This window comes from Panicum hallii, chromosome 4 (genome assembly GCF_002211085.1).
Source record: "Panicum hallii strain FIL2 chromosome 4, PHallii_v3.1, whole genome shotgun sequence".
NCBI lineage: Eukaryota > Viridiplantae > Streptophyta > Magnoliopsida > Poales > Poaceae > Panicum > Panicum hallii.
Genome location: NC_038045.1, coordinates 34,472,581 through 34,474,339, shown reverse-complemented (window position 1 = coordinate 34,474,339; position 1,759 = coordinate 34,472,581). Strand labels below are relative to the sequence as shown.

The 1,759-nt window shown below is 45.4% G+C and overlaps 1 protein-coding gene across 1 annotated transcript; it reads left to right on the top strand.

The window, feature by feature from the left end:
• Window positions 1–801: 801 nt before the first annotated feature.
• LOC112890449 lies at window positions 802–1,471 on the top strand. Its single transcript, XM_025957339.1, has 2 exons — window positions 802–1,319; window positions 1,435–1,471. Exons 1-2 carry the CDS (start codon window positions 802–804, stop codon window positions 1,457–1,459), a joined length of 543 nt encoding a protein of 180 aa, XP_025813124.1. The 3' UTR covers window positions 1,460–1,471.
• The last annotated feature ends 288 nt before the right edge of the window (window positions 1,472–1,759 follow it).

Sequence of the window (1,759 nt, the reverse complement as noted above, 5' to 3'; positions counted from 1 at the left end):
ACCTCTGCTCGCTGAAGGTCCTGCACGGGACGCGGGCAATTAGGTTTTTGGGGAGCGTCTTGACGCGACTGCTCGCTCCCTGAACGACTCCTTCGTCTACTTCCCGGCGCAACCGCTCGTGCGAACGACTACTTCGTCTACTTCCCGGCGTGACCGTTCGTGGGACTGCACTGCGAACATCTTCCTGCATCGACATAGTTCGGCTACTTCGAGCAAGGCCAGTCGAATAGCATGTCTATTCCAGCTGGTAACGGCGCAACCGGTGCCTCCGGCACTGGTCCCGCCTTGGGGTACTTACTAAACCTACTCTGGTTTAATTCTTTGTTCATGCTTATTAGTAAGAATAACATGAACACTAGCACATATATTGTACACACATTATCACTCATCTATATCATGAAATTGATATTAAAATTTGGAATTAAAATATACCGAAAATTGCCTAGTTATCTAACAATCCAAAAACCTAATCTTGTTAATAGGCTTTCGGTATCTAGCTTTGCTGCATCAATCAAACCACCACCTTTTGATGGTTCAAATTATAAATGTTGGCAAGAGCGGCTTATACTGTGGTTAACACTGTCGAGAGTGATCCATGTGAAAGAGGGTAAGCCTGAACAATTCTCTCCAGAGGAAGGGAGTGCGTTCGATGAGGCCGATATCCTCTTTCGAGGCTTGATCATTAGTGTTCTCGGTGATAACCTGGTGGATTCTTATATCCGGCTGCCAACTGGCAAGGCATTGTGGGATGCTCTTGAGGCTCAATATGGAGTATCTGACGCCGGGAGTGAGTTGTATATCATGGAGCAGTTCCTTGAGTACAGGATGGTCGAAGACCATTCTGTAGTGGAACAGGCTCATGAAATACATACTCTGGCAAAAGATCTCAAAAATTGCAGCAAAGAGTCCCCATGTGTGTTACCCAATAAGTTTGTGGCCGGAGGTATAATCTCTAAGCTGCCACCTTCTTGGAGGGACTTTGCTACTTCTCTAAAATACAAGAGACAAGAGTTCACAATAGATGGACTCATAGGGACTCTTGATGTTAAGGAGAAGGCGAGAGCAAAGGACATACGTGGGAAAGGAGTTGTTGGTGCTTCAAGTGCCAATCTTGTTCAAAAGAACAACTCCCACAAGAACAAGAAAAAGCCACCGCAGAACCAACCAAAGACTAAGAAGACAACCACTTTTAAGAAGAAGAAGAAGACGGGAGCTTGCTATGTGTGCGGTAGTACGGATCACTTTGCTGCAAAGTATCCGAACCGCAAAGGCAACGACTCCGCCAACATGGTTATTAGCGAGCCTGGAGGAACATCGGGGTACGGTAATTTATTACCTACTGTTCTTTCAGTCTTTGGTTCACCCGAGTGGTGGGTTGACACTGGTGCTAATATTCATGTTTGTGCTGATGCTTCTTTGTTCTCTTCTTACCAGACCGGCGGGACTTCCTCCTTGCTGATGGGGAACGGATCACATGCGCGTGTTCTTGGTGTTGGTACGGTAAATCTGAAGTTTACTTCGGGGAAGACCGTGCAGCTGAAGAACGTGCAGCATGTCCCCACCATCAAGAAGAATTTAGTCAGCGGCTCTCTACTGTGTAGAGATGGTTTCAAATTAGTCTTTGAGTCCAATAAATGTATCTTGTCTAAGTGTGGTACTTTTGTTGGAAAAGGTTATGAAAGCGGAGGCTTGTTCCGTCTTTCTTTGTCAGATGATTGTAATAAAGTTGCATACAATGTTATTAACGTTGATGAAATAA